General features: G+C 42.5%; 1 protein-coding gene across 1 annotated transcript; it reads right to left on the reverse strand.

The window, feature by feature from the left end:
• Window positions 1-49: 49 nt before the first annotated feature.
• sypl2a (synaptophysin-like 2a) lies at window positions 50-14160 on the reverse strand. Its single transcript, XM_060061984.1, has 6 exons — window positions 13923-14160; window positions 13632-13706; window positions 8135-8250; window positions 7108-7306; window positions 6209-6382; window positions 50-1886 (listed from the first exon to the last, which is right to left on the reverse strand). Exons 1-6 carry the CDS (start codon window positions 13935-13937, stop codon window positions 1761-1763), a joined length of 705 nt encoding a protein of 234 aa, XP_059917967.1. The 5' UTR covers window positions 13938-14160; the 3' UTR covers window positions 50-1760.
• Window positions 14161-15096: the final 936 nt, after the last annotated feature.

Raw genomic sequence — 15096 nt, forward strand, 5'->3', positions numbered from 1 at the left:
AGAACGACCCTGCACTTGTGATGCAAAGCCAAGGAGCCAAGTCACAACAGAGGGAGCTCAAACATGAATATATATTTTTAGTAAACAAGGATAGAAAGTTCAATTTTCATTTTTTGGCAAAACCAAGTAAGGCAAAATAAGAAAAGGAACAATCAATGTTATAATCAGATTAGTAAAGATAGTGAAACATTAAGATTCATCTTTTAATATTGAGCCAAATTATAGTAATTCTATTTTTATTAATGCATCACAAGTGAGACTACTTTTGGTGTAATTTGTCTTCAAATCCAAAGGCACAGGCTGTTAAATAAAAAAGCTCATACAAGGCACTTATTTGCATAGACAATAATTTACCAAATACCAATTCTGAGCCATCTCTGAAAAGCACAGTACTACATTTATAATCATAGAACATTTGTAGTACAAAGCAGGTAACAAATAACATCAACAATTTCCACAAAATTGTACAACCAGAGCCAGAGCTGCTTTGAGTCTAATTGAGGCCGTCTGGTTAAAGTAGGCCCTCATACAGGCAGTGACATCAGCTGGCCGTCTAGCGTTACAGCAGGATGACATAATTACATCACCCCCTTCTGACACCAATGTGACTCGTACTCACGACAAGGTGAACCCCACTAGCTACACAGTGGTGTGACAAAATACTAAAGCACGATTGGACCGCAAGTCCAAAACAAGGAAGCTGCGCAATGCTTTTATGAGGAAAACAAACCCAAAACCAACCCTGAAAAAAAGATCTGTATAATGACCACAGCACCTACTTTTATACCCTCCAGAATATAAAACAATAAAAAGAAACAATTGAACTTCCATTTGACTAGTGTCATAGTGTTTGGCTTCAGTCCCCCAGTGGAAGGTGGACAAGTTGTGAGCAACAGTTATACGTAAACATGGAAGCTGTGCCTCTCTGCTCCTAGGATTGAATGGCAGATGTTATTTCAACACACACAAGTCAGACGTAGTGTCTGACTTGTTATGTTAAAAATAAATAACAATGTAACCCAAAATGTAGCATGAGCAGAATAAGGCACATACTCTATCAATACCTGTATGGATATTGACAAAAATAACATAACTCACTGGTTGTGTGATTAGTAAAATTTTCCCATTGGTGAAGGCATGGCCATTATGGGGTGGATCCTATATATGTTTTCATGCCTTTTTGTGGCCATTAGAAGCAAATCAGGGTGGATATTCTCCAACAGTTTAGGTAGACATATTTGTGGCTCGATATTGCCAAATAAGGTTAGTTTAGCAAGTAATAGCTCTCGTCGCCTTTGCATCACGGTGCTGTGTCACAGCTTTGATAGAAGAGCTGCAACCCAAGCTCTGATGCATTTCTCATTTCATAAGGAAGAGGATTCTCATCTTTACAAGGTACCACTTATGGCCATTAATCAAAGCCCTTTCAATAAAAGGCTTGCAACAAAACATTGCTAAATTAGTCTTTTCTATGTAGTGTAAAAACATGTGGTTAGTGGAGATAATTAATGGTAGTTTCAATGGAAGGCACTAACAGGGTTTAGTCATATGATTGAGTTAATAACAATCTTCATATTGTGAAATCAAGAAACTAAATCACATGGTTGGCACGTTAATTGGTTAACTTTGATTCAATTGTGGCTAACGAGGAAAAGGGATGGATAACGGTGGATTCCTTTTTAGTATATTTAAGAACGATTGTTAGGCTCAAAGCGTATTTGGCCATTGATGAAGGATGTGTTTGACCCCTGAATGGGGGTCTAGGGCCCGGGCAGATCTCCCTCCTGCATGGGGGCCGGAGCGTTGGGGTCCTTGTGGAAGTGCGTCTCTTTGTAAATGAACCAGCAGTTACCGGCCCACAGAATCAGGTTCAAAAAGCCAAATATCTGAAAGAAAGGAAGAGAAAATAGAAATTGTCATCAATAAGCAATCAATCATAATTGAAGCAGTATTTTGTAGAAGTTAAGCTGATGTTATCTATGAATGATTTATCCGTCATTAAATGGTGGCAGTCTCTTGAATCAGTCCCTTGCCCAAAGAGCTGCTCTGTCGGACAACTAGGATACACAAAATCATGTCATTCGCTGTCTGCAACCAATCATCTTTATCATTTCTCAAGTAGCCAATGAAGTTGCAGCACCTCAAAATGTGTCACAAAAAGAAAAGTGCACTTCAACTTGAAGTGTGCAAGTCTACCTTTAAAAAAAATAAAAGCTGTGGAGAAAAGATCCCAGACTAGCTGAGTAGTTCAGCAATATGTGTGCCTCCCTGTGCCGGCACGCTCCGATCGTGTGCAGTGAGGGAATGGCAGGTAGATGGACAGGGCGGCAGTTGAATCATCTCATTCGTGTACAATTCAGGCCTGGGAAAGCCAAAGATTGCCGATTTAATTCTTTTTTTATTTACTAATTGCTGTCGGGGTAGCGAAGGATTTTTCACAAATATGACAAAGAAGGCTTCCAAAATGAATGGTCTACACTAGATTTAGGGCTTCCTTCAGTTTAGGCATAAGGGACCAAGTGGCTCCAGGCAAAATATCATGAGAAACAACAAAGAACAACAACAAAAAAGCTGCGTAAGACGTTCGGATGTACACAGACTTGACGTGAGAAAGTGCGGTCCTCCACTTCATGCATGGCTTACTCACATTTCTGGTGGATTTTGTCAGTTAGCGGCACATAGAGGCACTGCAAGTCAACAACATTAGGCCTACTCAATCAAGAGTCATGAAGTAATATTGCAATATGAGGCTAGTTGAAAGTGGATTTGAACGTCGGGATGCGTGACCTTAAATGCACTTCCATGCACTACGCATGTGACACTGTTGATATTAGGCTAAACTTAAACAGACCCATAAAACTATATTGTAAGGATTTAATCACACGTTACTATTTCAAATCACAATTTGTTAAGCAACTAAATCAAGTTGAGAACCGAACCCAGTCCTCGTATCCCGGACAAGTCCCATCATATCTACTACCAGTGCACTTGGGGTGCATTGTTCTCCACAACCCACTGAATAGTGATCATTATTGATAATCATGTCATAAAAATTACAGTTTATTAAAACCATAGAGGCACTGCAAGTCAACAACATTAGGCCTACTCAATCAAGAGTCATGAAATAATATTGCAATATGAGGCTAGTTGAAAGTGGATTTGAACGTCGGGATGCGTGACCTTAAATGCACTTCCATGCACTACGCATGTGACACTGTTGATATTAGGCTAAACTTAAACAGACCCATAAAACTATATTATCAATATTGGAATTAATGGGAAATTGGAAGCCTCAGCAATATTATTTTCAGTGATGACTTGTTTATTAAACGTTACATATTTTCAGGAGCAAGCATGACATCTGGGCTGATGGATCTCTCTTCACGCATTTGTTGTGAAATGCTTGACTGCAATATTATTATTTGATGTTGCGTGGACTAAGCACAAGCCATTGTTACTTAAAATCGATCCATCAATGAACCAGTCTGTCAATTTTTAATTATGTACATATTATTGACACCTTGGGTGAATGGGAACAACCTATCATCAGCACGCACTCGTGGAAAGAGCGATAGTGAAGCTGAAAAGCCGGTGGCGCTGAGCTGGGGGATACTGCTCCATCACCCTGAAAAGGTGTGCCGCATTGTGCGGGCATGTGGGGTTCTGCACAATGTTGCACACAGGCACGGCGTGCCATTCTGCAAGGGGATGAACCTTCCAGACGACCAAGACCCCGGACAAAACAATGCGCAGCCCTTTACTAATTATTTTTCTGTCAAGCTAGTTTTGGGGTTTTGGTGCTGATTCCGGAGGCAAACAAGATCTTATTTCTGCCATCTACCTCCGAAGTCAACACCTCCAACTCGCATTCAGTAACGTTTATTTTTTTCTTCCTTTCCCCATTTCCTCTTTTCTCCTAACGAGGGCACTACTGCAGGCCTATCTATCCTAATTAGCATATAAAATGAGGGAGGAGATGGAGAGTCGGGCTTGTGCATGTGCGCTCAATTTTACGTTAATTGGGATGCACAAAGAGAATCTGCGTGAAATTATGCTTCCGCAAGGATTGATACATCCAGATTTTTTTTGTCCTAGTACATGAGGCCCCCGGGTAGGAAATGTAAGTGGTTTTGGAAAGGTTTTTTTTCACCCCCGGTGTATTCAATATCAGAGTATTTTGGATCATTTGCAGGGCAACTCCATTTAATGACAGGAGATAAATCCATTTCAGAGAACAAGATTCAATCGCACCAATGACTCATATTCAGTCCCATTTAAAAGTTGAACAACTTAACTATTTGAATCTTTCTATCTGCTAAATGCCCAGTGCCCCCGTTTCTTTCTGTCCCTGGTGGACACATTACGGCTCATTTAGCAGACCACATAACATACTATTCATAACGGTGCTCATCATTCAAGTCGACTTCAGAAAGAGGGCATCCTGAGGCATAAAGAGTGACCTAAACGTGCTGGTTCAGCAGTTGTCAAACTGTAGAACCAAATCATGGAACAATATTAGGCAAGAGCAACAAAATGGTTCCATCACAAGTGACCATCTTGTTCACCAAACCCTGTTCTGTGAGATGCTGGTGGTGGTTGGAATCAAGAACTGTGGCTGTCATAATGCACGTGGGCCGACACGCTCTGGGATTGAAATAATGCTCAATTTGTATTGAAGGATGTTTCCAGTTTGCCAAGAACCCAGGTTGAATGTTGACATTTTTTTATGCGAGTTGTAAATCGAATGGGTATCACGTGGGTAGGTGTAGGAGGGGGTGTTGTTTGACCGATTGGAACGAAGCCATCCCTTCTGGTTCAAAATGAAGTTCTCCATTTCCGATGAATGTACGTAAAAGCCTCTTAGGCTCCAAGTCCGTGAACAAACACAGAATCAAAACGCAGTGGGCACAAATAAAATAAAAAAAGTCTATCAATAGATATTACCCTCCATTGTTCCCATCCCTAATTTACTTTACGCCGGTGTTTAATGTCATTCTGACACTGCCACTCTGACACTGTACACAATTGCTCGACAAATACAAAAATAAAAATGAAGGAGCGGTACAAAGAACCCACATCCCCGCAGCAGAACAAGAGTCAAGAGATACAAACCACATTCAAGGGAAGTGATGAAAAGAAAAGATAATCTCAAACAAGTCAACACTAAAAGAGTCTTTAGTGTGCGGACCTGCAGAGCTCATTCTGAACGGCCGTTGATTTTGATAATCGTGTCCGAGAGGGGGATGGGCTTCTCAGTATAACGCTACAGAGTATGTGTGGTTGTGCGGAGCGGTCAGAGTAAGAGTTAAGCTCAGTCTAACCCAACAGTGTGTGATGCCTTCCATATACAACATCGCTCATTATAACGCTCATGAACATCAAGGTTACTTAAAAACTATCCTAAAGTTGGCGTGGGTTGTAATCCTACGGGATATTCTACATTTGCTTATTGAGATACTAAAATAACATGTTACAACGAACTTAACCCCCACCGAATACCATCAGTTGATAAAAAAGCAATTCTGGAGCAGTGGTGTTCGCAGACTCTGACTGACTGAAATTTCCCTTTGGTGGTAACCGCTGTGTTCTCAGGCCCCGTCCACTGGAAGCCGAAACAGGCGAAACCGTTACGGTTTCGATCTATCCGGTTTCGGAGTATCTCCGTAAAGACGGAGTCAAGCGAAACCGGGTAGATCTGTAGAAACGCTGTAGTACACATTCCAGGCCCATAAGGGGCGCTGCTTCTGCTACAGAAATCCAGAAGAAAAATAACGAAACCGGGTAGATTTTAAACCACCTCCGAGGGTGGTTTCAGAAGTTTACGGTTTCGCTCAGCGGATTCGCCGGCTTCGTGTGGACGGAAGGCCGAACCGTACAAGACCTTTGCGGTTTCGCCATGAAATCGGCTTTGTGTGGACGGGGCCTCAGAGGAACATCCACCAGTGTGAAGATGTCCCCACCATGTCAACACTACTGCACAGCCACTGATAAACTAAATCATAAATTCTGACCTCAGTGACCTCCATGGCCACTTCCGTTTGTAAGATCTTTGTTAGTGTTCTTCTTCTCTGCATGCTGGTCGTTTCGGACTGTGACCAGTTCACACTGGAATCTTATATTTGCGGGTCTGAGCAATATATCGAAATTCAGCACCAAGGTTTACAGTGTGAATGGAGCCTCAGGAATGTAGATGTTTGAGTGTACGTACCACAGAAGCGTTGAGACGGCCCATGGAGGCGTATGCCTCCACGGTATGCTCTTCCTTGAGGCTGCCCATCAGGTGGTCTGGGTTGGTAGCAAACTTGATGTCTGTGAGCCCCTTGCCCCAGGCTGACGAGGACACCAGCCAAAGGAAGGCAAACACACCGGTCACCACCAGGTCCTGAGAGGAGAGCACGCGACTGAGTGAACACCGCACCAACCAAAGAAAACCCCACTGCCTCTACAGGACTAGAAAACGGTCCAAACATGATCAACTTAATACACAAATAAATCATTTCATCAATCAAGCAAGCAAGCAAACTCTCTACTTAAAGATCTTAAGAAACTAAGCTGCGAATCAAGATCTATTCGCAGCTTAGCTTCGGTGTATTCAATTCCGGAGCATTTTGGATCATTTGCAGGGCAACTCCAATTAATGAATAAATCCATTTCAGATATTACACAATATCTGAAACAACAATATTCAATGGCACCAATGACTCTTATTCAGTCCCATTTTATTGATAGGAAGTCTCACACACATTAAAAGCAAACTCTCCATTTAAAGATCGTAAGAAACTAAGCTGCGAATCAAGATCTAGAAAGATGATTGACAAAATAAACTGCTTCAACACAAAGACAAGGATTTAATCACACGTTACTATTTCAAATCACAATTTGTTAAGCAACTAAATCAAGTTGAGAACCGAACCCAGTCCTCGTATCCCGGACAAGTCCCATCATATCTACTACCAGTGCACTTGGGGTGCATTGTTCTCCACAACCCACTGAATAGTGATCATTATTGATAATCATGTCATAAAAATTACAGTTTATTAAAACCATTTTCCATTTCATCATCATATTACAAATGCCAATGTCCTAAAGTATCCCCCCAGCACTCACGGCGAGGGGTCCGCGACTGGTCTGCCGGTACACATGCTGGTAGCCCAGGTAGAGGACCAGCGTGACGGTGCAGTACAGGAAGGCAAACACCCCCACGCTCACAAAGAACTCGGCAGAGGAGCGGAAGTCACCCTGGAGGTACGTTACTTCCACTTGGGTGCTATTGCATGTTGGCATGCGGTAGGAACTGTCGGCCAACCTGGGGAGAAAAGGAAAGTGGGATAGGGGGATTGATTTAGAGGTAATAGATGTGGGGAGCAAGGACACCAACTGGCTTGATCACACTTCGTATTGGGGATCAGACACTTTATCCCCAGCTAGGATACTATAGTACTAAGAGCCATGCATTTGACTAATGAAAGAAATGCCACTTCTACGTATTTGGCATCCATGCTACGCATATTAACTGGGTAATGTGGAATATGTTAATAAACATGCTCAATAGACTAATAATAACAATACATTTTGATTGGTCGGTTGACACAGATGCTCGTCATCGTATCAGCAGCACAGTACATCCCTTATGGTCCTATTTCTTATTTTGTTCATGTCGCACTCAGACTCCCTCACAATGATGAGCGACAGGAGACAGTGGGAGTGCCACACTCACCAGGATTTACTTACTTTTGTTTCCAATGGATGCAAAAGAACAAAGTGAAAAGCATGTCATTGGGACATTGGGTCGTATAGAGGACAGCAGATTATGGTTTAAATACATGCGCAATGAAGAACAATCCGTCGTATATTTATTGGCCAGCCGAGTAGTACACTTTTCAATCCACGGTGAAATGCTCTTTGCATATTATACGATTGTCAAGTCCTCCATGGTATACTGAAGCCATTGTAACTACTAAACATCTGTGTCTAGGTTAGCATCTAGACACACACTAAATTGAACCGATCACCATGAACCTGCATTGTTTCCTTGGGAAACTAGAAAGTGGAGAAATTGCTGGTGATCGCTGAGCTCCCTATAACAGAGACCATACAAAAAAACAAACACGTGAGGCGTTAACCATTAATCTACCTGAAAGGGTACCAGAACTTGGGCTTGACTTCCATTGGCTTATCCGGGCATTTGACCGTAAAGTGGGTGCTCCCCGAATAGCCCCCTGCCGTGGCGAACGCAAATATGGTGAACACCTGTACACATAAAAACATGACAGAAGAACATTAGAATCAAGGCAAAGCTTATACAATATTCTAACAACAAAAGATCAGTGAAGATTAAGTACATTACAATTATGTTTACTGATTAAATCTGTGTATAAAAGATGTAGATTGAGTGACTGAGTATTCCAATACAATGCAAATAGCCTGCTCTGGTTTTTTGTTTAAAGCAAGTTACACAAAAAAAATGAGACAGCATCAATGCCCTGTTGCTTAACCCCCCCCCCCCCCCCCCCCCACTCTGAAATATAACCAGGTCTCCCTGCGCTGTGAATGCCTTCTTCAACATCCTGTTTCCCGAGAGGAAATGCCCTCCCTCAGGACTGCTGAGAGAGCAAACAAGGCTGGGCTGACCAGATACGGGCTAACAGACAGAAGAACATCTTACTCAAGCTAAACTTTGGGCTTCAAAATACACAAGCATGCAAAGAAAACAAACCAACTTATAGTGATCTTCAGTCAGTTCTAGTCTTTAATAAGATCAGACACTGAAAGCTACTTTGAGAAGGATATTCGATCGTTTCAATTAGTGTTGGACTCAAATCCAACTGCAGGAAGCACCATTTTCTGGTGAAGCATGTTCCGTTTGTCATTGGCTCCGTGTGGCACCAGTGAGCACCAGGGTTAGACACATCCAGGCCCACTATGAAATGGCCTTGGCATAGATTGGGTTTCATGTTTGGGTGAGTCCAGGCAGACTTTTTATAGCACTTGGTTACATATGAGTTTTGATTCATCGTGGGGTGGGTCTAGGTTATTCAGATGGGGTATCTGTTGATTCCCCTTCCTATTTTTGAAAGGCAGGAAACAGAAAGGCATTGGTATGAGTATCTGCTCTTTGGCAATGCAGGATTTCAACTAGAGCTCCTCTGTCGAGGCTGCCGGGCCAGCTGGATGGTGGGTGAAGATTCTCTCAACCATCTGCCGTGCCCACCCCACCCACGCCCACCACGTGAACGGTTTCAGCTGAGTGCAGGGGGTCGTAGCAGGGGCTCAAGACATGGGCTGATTTATGAAAATGATCCCATGAATGTAGGACAAAAAAGATGTGGCTTCCATCTTCCATCTTCAAAAAAGCTAGTGTTATCCGACTTTTGGATTAGTGTGACAAAGGATGCTAAAGAATATATATATATATACATATACGTGTGTGTGTGCGTGTGTGCGTGCGTGTGTGTGCGCACACACAGGGGTAATAATTGAATAAGTAATGGAGACTTCTGAGTTTGAAACAGGATTCATTCAGACAAAGGACGACACTTTCCCTAAAAAGGCCTTTTCCTTAGCAAGCAGCGTTAAATAGAGTCATGTGATTTCTGCTGCTTCCCAACTTCCTATGCAGAATCATACCCATTGTTCACATCCCACACCAACATCTGCCCAAGCACGTTCTGCAGGTCATAAGGAGCAGTTAGCTAACAAACGGGGCCAGCAGTTGGGAATTCCCTTCTCCTAGCCTACCCTTCTTCCTAGCCTACCCTTCTTCCTAGCCTGCCTTCCTTCTAGCCTGCCTTCCTTCTAGCCTGCCTTCCTCCTAGCCTGCCTTCCTCCTAGCCTGCCTTCCTCCTAGCCTGCCTTCTTCCGAGCCTGCCTTCTTCCTAGCCTGCCTTCTTCCTAGCCTGCCTTCTTCCTAGCCTGCCTTCTTCCTAGCCTGCCTTCTTCCACCCTGCCTTCTTCCTAGCCTGCCTTCTTCCTAGCCTGCCTTCTTCCACCCTGCCTTCTTCCTAGCCTGCCTTCTTCCACCCTGCCTTCTTCCTAGCCTGCCTTCTTCCACCCTGCCTTCTTCCTAGCCTGCCTTCTTCCTAGCCTGCCTTCCTCAGGTCTTTCCCTAGCTACCCCTTCTCCTAGCCATTTCTTCTCCTACCCTGCCCTTCTTATGGCCTTTCCTTCCCCTGGCCTAACGTCTCCTTGCCTAAAAATTAAGCATGCCTAATCTTCTCCTAGCCAACCCCTGTTCTGGCCGATACTTATCACACCCAGACTCTCACTGATCAAGATATTTTCCACTGTGTCCTTCCAATAAGTGTAAACAAAGAAGGGCATGAGAGATAAGAAACCGCAGGAAGATCACAGAGATTCCATCATATTTCACCTGGAAGATTAGGAGAAAGCCCAGTCTGAGGATAATTGTTCATGACTACCGAGCATGGGAACAGTCCTTTGTAGTTGTTGTTGGTCAGGTACCTAAAGTGATTTTGATTTTACCTATTGTTTCAAAATGTGATGAGGTCTCTCATCGTGCCCACGACATTCAGCCTATGGTTTTATTCAGTAAAACAATGAAGAAAACCAACTGGTGGGTGTGGTCAAATACGATGAAGTTGATAACAGAATTTGAACAATTAATTAATTAGCAGAACCGTCTTAAAATAATATGGCTTTGATGACTATGATTGGTAATTGTGTAGGAAAATTAAAATAAAGGATGCCATCCAAGAAAATATATATACATATATATATTATAAACTGATAAAGTATTTGATCAATATTCAAACAAATACCAGTACTGAACCTAAATCTGCATAAAACCACAATGGGTGTGACTGAGACACACCACCAGGCGTAGCCAGCACCGGTTAGACACTGTGTACTAATTCTCTGCCTTATAAGCTATGCAAAGTAAGGATGCACCGATGTATCGGACGAACATCGGTAACGGCCGATATTGGCGTTGTTGACTGCCATCGGCCTATCGGAAAATAAGATGACATTCACCGATGGCAGTGGCTGATGTTTACATGTTTAATGCTTCCTCCTCCTGAAATGTCACTGGAACATGTCTTACAAACTGCATATCGCTGATCTTTCTTCGAGACATGTGTGGTTTGTAAACAAACCACATGTGTTTGTAAACAAACCACATGTGTGGTTTGTAAACAACCACACATGCAAGCGGGCAGCTTTTTTTTTCTGTAGTATCACTCCGCAATCGTCCTCGGTTGCTAAGCGACGTCAACGTCCTTGGTGGACTATTTCTCAGCTGATCAACACTCCGAATGCGGTTAACACATAAATAGTAAAATTACTACGCACACCGTGTGAAGTAATTTTTGGCGCAGTTGTTTAAATAAACAGATGGATTTTATACAAATCATAAAAGCCTATCCCTGTGTCATTGTGTGAGCGTGTATACGAGGTGCGTGTCAGCGTGCATGCGTGGGGGGTTAGGGTTTGTTTCCCTGGCACAAAAGGGGGAATAAATAACAACAACGAAAAACATCGGCTATCGGCCAAATTGTTATTTTAAACATCGGTATCGGCCCAGAATTTCACAATCGGTGCGTACCTAATGCAAATACATTAATCAGGTTAGGTTTGAAACTCGCTGGAAGATCAACTTGTTAGTGCTCTCTATATCAATTAATTTCCACCAAACAATATAATTAGTTAGCAGTTCATTGGTGTAGCTCACCTTTTACAAATAAATGAACGCACTCTCCCATATCTACTGTATTTCAACCACTGGGAACTAATTAACATTTAAAAACACACAAACTCTTCTTAAATGCTAATCTCAGGTTACATTTGGATAACAGTAGGCGTTTTATTACTAGAGCTGCCCTCCTTTGGATCTGAATAATCAATAGTTGTTGTATGCTTTGATTGATCTCAGCCTCATCTGAAAGTCGTTTTGAATAAAAGTTTCTGCTAGATAACCATGTTATTGTAATGTTGATATTGATTATGCGTGTTTATGAACAGGTTTCAACCCAAATTGACATTTAAAAAAAATGACGCCTCTTAACTGATCGCTTCACACCTTAGGTAAATAAGAGTCAGAAGGACCACCTACATTGTTTACCCAGGAACGTCGGGCCTCTCCCATCCCCCCCTATTCAGCTCCATGACACCGCTGCCAGCCACACTTTATGGCTATAGAAAGTGACCATCGTCGAGCCAAGGACTACCTCTGCTGTTAAAGCAGTGAGTAGGGCTGGCCGATTAATCGAATTTCGAATTCGATTTTAGCGTCAAACAATAACAAAACTACTATAATCGAGTTCAATTATTTATTTTCATTTTACATTATTTTCGATTTGAACATTTTCATTTTGACAATTTTGTACACTTTTTTAAGGCGAAATTTCAAAGTTCTCAGTTACTAAGTGTTATTGGGAGAGACATAAATACATCATGTTTTCAAACTAAAAAAAATTGTGAATTCAATATTGACCAAAATAATCGTGATTATGATTTTCTCCATAATCGAGCAGCCCTAGCGGGGAGGGGCACTAGGTCTATAATAAACTAAGGAAAAGACTAGACCATGTACACTGCACTTTATCATTTACTAAGTAGATCAGGTCCTTCAGTTCACTCCAACTGAATACGCCTTAGACACACACAGTATACTGCTGACTTCCCCATACAGCTCGGCATAAAAGTTGATAGAGCTCTAGATCAGTGAAGGGGACTGAAGGTTGACACCATTCAATGAACTAGCGAACGTACTTTCAAAGATGAATAACACTCGGTTCATGCAGTAGCAATACCAAGAATGTGTTGATGTTAATTGTGCCAGAGTATTCACAGTTCCATGCTATTTATGTTTTGGCATGTGGCCTTAGTCTGCACAGCAGCCAAGTAAACCTCACAGACCTCACTTCACGTTACTACAGCCATAAAGCCATCTGCTGCATGTACTACGTTTTGAGTTGGTATTTGGTCCTCGAAAAATGTCTTTATTTCCTGCAAAGTCAATGCAAGGTTATTCCGAAGTATAGCTACGTAATAAGTGAAACATCTTACTAACCTTAGATGTTAAGCTGCACTTACTGTATGTTGAACATGTGTATTCAATGCCATTTAACAGACAATGACACAGGCACCTTTCTGTCCCCTTGACCAGATAATGTGGCGTTAAAGTACGCCTTCTTCTTACACATTGAACCGTAGGGGTCTCTCGGTCTCTCTCCTCTCTCTGGTCTCTCCTCTCTCTCTGGTCTCTCTCTCTCTCTCCTCTCTCTGGTCTCTCCTCTCTCTCTCTCTCTCTCTCTCTCATGTGCAATTGCATTTTATTTATCTATTTTTATATCTACCTCTGGCTATTTTCTGTATGGATTTTTTAATTATGTGCAATATTGCTCACTTTCTATTGACTTTTACTCTTTGTCCATTTTGTTGTTTGTCGACTGTACTGTCTATTGCTACTGGATAAAGTATCTACTTACTTACTTACTCTTGGGAGTACTATGCAGGCCTGCTGCACCTCACTTTAAACACGCATGCACAATACGAAGACGATAGCCCTGGTGCTGGCCTTGTTCGAAGTGCATCACATTACCACGTTAACGTGGTGGAGACCCATCAGGATAAAGAGGTTAACCAGACGAGTGACGTGTTGATGTTCTTACCCATTCCAGGACTCGGATGAACCCCAGGGGCTCCTTGATGGGTCCCAGGTCCAGAGCGAAGCCCGACACAGCTCTCTACACAGGACGAGGAGGGGGATAAAGTGGAAACATTGTTGAATCAATTAAGGAGAGCAACATATGTATAGCATATATCCGGTACACCAAGCTACCTGTCGTTCACCTTGTTTGGAGTGGCCCTGCCCTTGTTAGCCCTTATCTCGCTAACGAAATGCTAAGGAAATGCTAACAGGTTCTGTCAAAAACAAGTCAACGTTAAGCCCAAAGACCCACCTGAACGATCTCCATGGAGACTCGGTCCAACTACAACGTTGTTCTTGTTTAAAGTAATATCCAAAACCTGACGGTATCGTCCTGTAACTCTGGTTAACGACGGGTTGTTCCGCGGGCTTCAGGCGGGGATGGTCACGTGTTCAGCTCTTGGTGGCAACGATGCGCGAGCTCCGCGCTGTCAAACTTCTCCGCGCGCCGCCGGCCAATTGCACCTGACTACAGCACGCAGATCGGGGTTGGGCTAAATGTGGGCGGAGCTAAACGTTTGATTCCGCCTACGGACAGAGTGGGGTGAAACCTACGTTGTAGAAGGTAGAATAAAACGATTATAATATAATCTATATTATCTATAGATTAGAGGCGGAGTCAGTGTATAAGCCACGGTTAATTCAACCAACTCACTTTCATCAATTCAGAACGGTAGGTATAGTAAGTTGGTAACTCCACAGAAACTGACTAGTGATGGGTCATTCTCGACCGAACGAATCTTTAACAACAACGACATCGTTCTCAGACTCGACTCCTCATTAGTCGTGATGTAAATTATTTTAGTCTATGCTATTTCTGATGTTTCAAGCTAACCACAGTTATGAATGATTTCTTCACCACATAATGGACAACACCATATGATTGATTGTTCTTTATTGACACACATGTACAAAGGTAAGTGTACAAAATGTACATCATTTCAAAAGGAGGACACAAAAAAGCCCATGGGCTTATTTCCATTATGGTCCCTTTGTCAGCATGTTGATAGGTGTAATGTGTGTGTTAAACGTAATGTACATTGTGGGACACAGTGTGGAAACAAAGTAAAAAATGACATTCCAATCACACTGTATAAGGTTTTAATGATTTTGCAGATAAGTTAAAGACTACAAACATGGCCACTTTGCCATTTCCGTTTAAGCCAAGACAGACCAAAGGTTTACCTGGTTAAACTAGAACATGTATGCGTGGCTTATTTACCATTCCACCCACTCCCAAAATATTTAGAACGCAAGCCTGTTTACCTTGTGTCTCTGTTAGAATAAACCACGTGTTGAACATTTACCACTCTCCGAGTCATACCTAGCACGAGACGACCATACCACAAAGCAGTCGCTGACTCGCTGATCATTCACTGACTGAGTGGTGAAGACTGAAGAGGCTTAGTGAGCGAGCGTACGATAAT

Source organism: Gadus macrocephalus, chromosome 1 (genome assembly GCF_031168955.1).
Source record: "Gadus macrocephalus chromosome 1, ASM3116895v1".
Classification (NCBI taxonomy): Eukaryota; Metazoa; Chordata; class Actinopteri; order Gadiformes; family Gadidae; genus Gadus; species Gadus macrocephalus.